General features: G+C 39.1%; 1 protein-coding gene across 7 annotated transcripts in view; it reads left to right on the top strand.

Annotated features, from left to right (window-relative positions):
- The window catches only part of celf1 (cugbp, Elav-like family member 1), a 147644-nt gene that overhangs the window by 64347 nt on the left and 79550 nt on the right, over window positions 1-3747 (top strand). For 5 of the 7 annotated variants that reach the window (XM_008405056.2, XM_008405055.2, XM_017304111.1 and 2 more), the window contains exon 5: window positions 1204-1338. In XM_008405056.2, the coding sequence (XP_008403278.1) occupies window positions 1204-1338 (135 nt within the window). The remainder of the gene's footprint in view (window positions 1-1203; window positions 1339-3747) is intronic. The other 2 variants (XM_008405051.2, XM_008405054.2) reach the window with 1 other exon arrangement.

Here is a 3747-nt window from a genome sequence, read left to right as displayed (position 1 = left end):
TTTCTATTCCCATGACTGTTTTGTTCTCTGGGAAATTATTTTTGGTGATAAATACAGAAACAAGCATAAAAATCAAAACATCTACAATAGTGATAGTAATATTAATGATAAAATAATGGTCAGTGCAAAGTAGCCTACAAATATATTTGGTGGGGGACGGTGAGGGACTTGAATAAGGGCTCGGGGGTCGCTGGCACAAAAAAGCTTGAGAAACACTGACCTAGACAGTTAGGTATACAGTATAACAGAATACTGATCTTGATTGTCTTAAAAAATACAGTGAAGTGTTCACAGAATAGGTTTAACTATTCAACAATTATTCAAAAAACAGAGTGTTTGGCTAGAAATAGTCGTCCTCACCTCAATGCATGGCTCTGGTTCTGGAACCAGTCTCCTTGAGAGGGGTTGAACATACTTCCAATCTGGAGTTACTCATGGTGAGAAGATGCATGACTGTGTGTAGGCAGCCATAAAATACAGTAAAAACTGGAAAGATATATCCACACATTGCTCACCAGAATGTGACGCAACTGTCTGGATGGCAACGGCGTTAGCATGAGTCAGGGCTCTGAAACGGCCAACAGAAGCTTTCCATTCTCTCCACTAGGTCTACAAAAACAACTCATTCCTCATTGCTCCATTGACCTGCCGCTGAATATTGAAATCCGATGCAGAGAAAAGTCATTGTTCACTTCTTGCTTGGAGCTTTAGTGAGTTTCAAACTCACTCCATCACTTCTGTGTTGCAGCGAGTTTGAAATTTTGTGCCCTTTGTTTATCTTCTCTCTTTGCTGCTACGTCTGATCTTGCCAAAGGCCAATCAGTTAACAGGAACTAAGCTTGCGTCACCCATGCAAGTGCAGGGACCGAAAAAAGAGGGACGGCCCTGGAAAAAATGCAAGTGGAAACGCTGGTGATGCAGGCCAAGTAGACTGGAGCCGGGCCCATTAGAGCCAGTGAAAAAAGGGCATTAGTGCCAGCTGCCAATACCTTTGCTGCAATGAAGTATAAGTCAATAAAAGCGTATTTCCTTACTTTCTGTGCTATGTTTATGCATGCCTTATGGTCTGCTCTAATTTATATTTACCTAGGTCTTTTAAGAAGTTGTTTAATCCCTAATTACATTATTACAATTTATTTTCTTGAATTTTCATACTACATTTAGTGTGTCACTCTTGAGATAATCTTTTATGCTTGTATTCAGCAGTAGAGGACAGAAAACTTTTTATTGGAATGATCTCCAAGAAGTGCAATGAAAACGACATCCGACTGATGTTCTCTCCATATGGCCAGATAGAAGAATGTCGGATACTTCGAGGCCCTAATGGGCTCAGCCGTGGTAAGAAATATTTTACACACTACCATACCTTGCTATATTAAGGGACAGTATTATGTTTATTTTAGGGATGTTCCGATCAGGTTTTTTTCCTGCCGATTTTGATATCGATTACCCATGAGACTGATCACTGGCAATCACCGATCTCTGCCGATCACCTCGATTAACTGCTAATTTTTCAGTTCAGGTATAAATACTGCTATATAATCTGACAAAATTGAAAAATTATCCAACAATAAATTCACCTAATTTTGAAATAAATTACAAAATATTTGCAGGTAAAATACAGCAGCAATTCAGTCAAAAGGACAACTGAAAAACCTGCAATCAGTAAAACAATATTTAACAGTAAAGTTCTCAACAGCTTAAATTATACACAAGTCAAATAAATCTCACAACACTGCCAACTCAAATAATGTAAAGAAAAACAGAAATATTCATTCAGAGTCAAATGCAGGTTGCATCAAAATAAACAATCCCAAGTTACTGAATCAAAATTTCCTGATATCTTGACTAGCTGATTAATACTGGTTCTGATTGGTTGTTTCTAACTGAGCGGAGTAATTCTGCAGAATGCCCAGAAGAGGCAGATCTTTTTTTTTTCTTTTTCAGAGATTATCTATCTTATGCTATATTACATAGCAAAATTTTAATACTTTAAAGTACTTTAAAGTAATCCCCCAATTACATTTGTACAATTTATTTTCTTGAATTTTCATACTACATTTAGTGTGTCATTAAATGTACACTACATTTAAGTGTGTCACACACTAAATGTAGTGACACACATTATATATATATATATTTTTTTAGAGGTGTGCCGATCGATCGGCCACTGATCATAATCGGTCGATTTTCATGAAAAAGTGTATGAAAGGTGATCGCCGATCACCATCTCTTGTTGTCGATTTCACTTCACAGCCTGCATGTGCGGCTGATCTCCTCTTTCCTTCACACTGCGCTAGCACGTAGCAACAAATCCTCAGCGGTGTGGCGAGGAAATACAACAGTCTGAGAGTGAATGGACAAGGGCCGCGTTTCATTGGCTAATGCCCATTTCACGTCACAGCGCAGCTACCACGTGCGTGACCGTCTCACAAACACAAGCTACAGTAGTAAACACATGCTAATGTACGTTGTGGACTAGCAGACAGGCAGAAAGGACTTGAAATAAATGGTTCCCCACTATCAGTGGGTTATCTGAACAGGCGATGTCGGGTATCCTGATCATATTTGTGGAACTAAAATTCACAGATTTCCAAAATCTGAAACGGAATGTCTCGCTTGGATCAAAGCTTGTGAACGACCGCATTAGCAGCTCAACTGTCGTAGGATCAATAAGAACAAAGTGTCTGCTGGTGTAAGTATTATTGCTTTGTTTTCTTTGTGTTTAGTGAATGAAAAAAAGAAAGTCAATAATAAACACATCCATTATGAAAACCTTTTAGCCAAGTACAGCATAATGGCAGTACCAATACAACTTCTACACCTTGAAGCCTGTCAGTTACAGCCTTACGTTAGCTGAACAGATCAATATGCAACGTGTACCATATCTGGCATACATTAAAGCAGAGGTCACCAACCTTTTTGAGCCTGGGAGCTACTTCACAGGTCCAGAGCAACACAAAGGGCTACTTTTCTTGGCTCAGCCTTTATAACAATAATACATATGATTACATGCCGTCTAATAATATTAATGTTAGGGACTATTCACAATAGTTATCAGTAATTATTACCATGGCAGCTATGGTTAATTGCTATTATGTGATCAGAAGCTCTTAGTTTAGTTTTAAGTTTGATTCCCTTTCTTAGCTTTTCTGTGTGATTCTAAATTTCCCACAAGTGACTGACAGTCTGCATTACTGCAGCTGCTGGACGCACTGAGATTCTCCTTTAAATAAAAGAAAAGTTATTGTATATTTTTATTATCCAACCCTCTTTATTATTAACAAATTGTGCAGAGGAAAAAATGTCCGATAGATTATAAGGTAGCACAAAACTATCCCTGCACCTGACCTGTAAGTGCGCATCTCTCCAATGCGCATCATGTGCGCGTCGCACAAAACCAGCGCAAACTTAAACCACTAAAGCAGCGAAGCCTTTTAAACACAAACGATGCTAAATACTAATAAATACATGGAAGCGGAGCCGACCTGTGATCCACGGAAAGAGGAGGATGTTGATCCCGGTTCAGGTGTCAGACGTGCAGAGGAGAAGCAACATTGTTTGCTTAGTTTTTACTCTTTTRGAAAACGTTTCAACTAGATTAAATTGTTTAACCCGCAGTCTTAGAGCGACGCTAAGTATGAGCGGCAGATCAGCTAACGGGTGACCCGCTAACTGTCCGGTTCGGGAAACATCAAAAAGCTCATAACCGGCGACCCGTCAGAACCGAACACGGTAAAAAGCTCA

Source organism: Poecilia reticulata, linkage group LG3 (genome assembly GCF_000633615.1).
Source record: "Poecilia reticulata strain Guanapo linkage group LG3, Guppy_female_1.0+MT, whole genome shotgun sequence".
NCBI classification, from domain to species: domain Eukaryota; kingdom Metazoa; phylum Chordata; class Actinopteri; order Cyprinodontiformes; family Poeciliidae; genus Poecilia; species Poecilia reticulata.
This window is presented reverse-complemented; position numbering and strand designations above follow the sequence as displayed.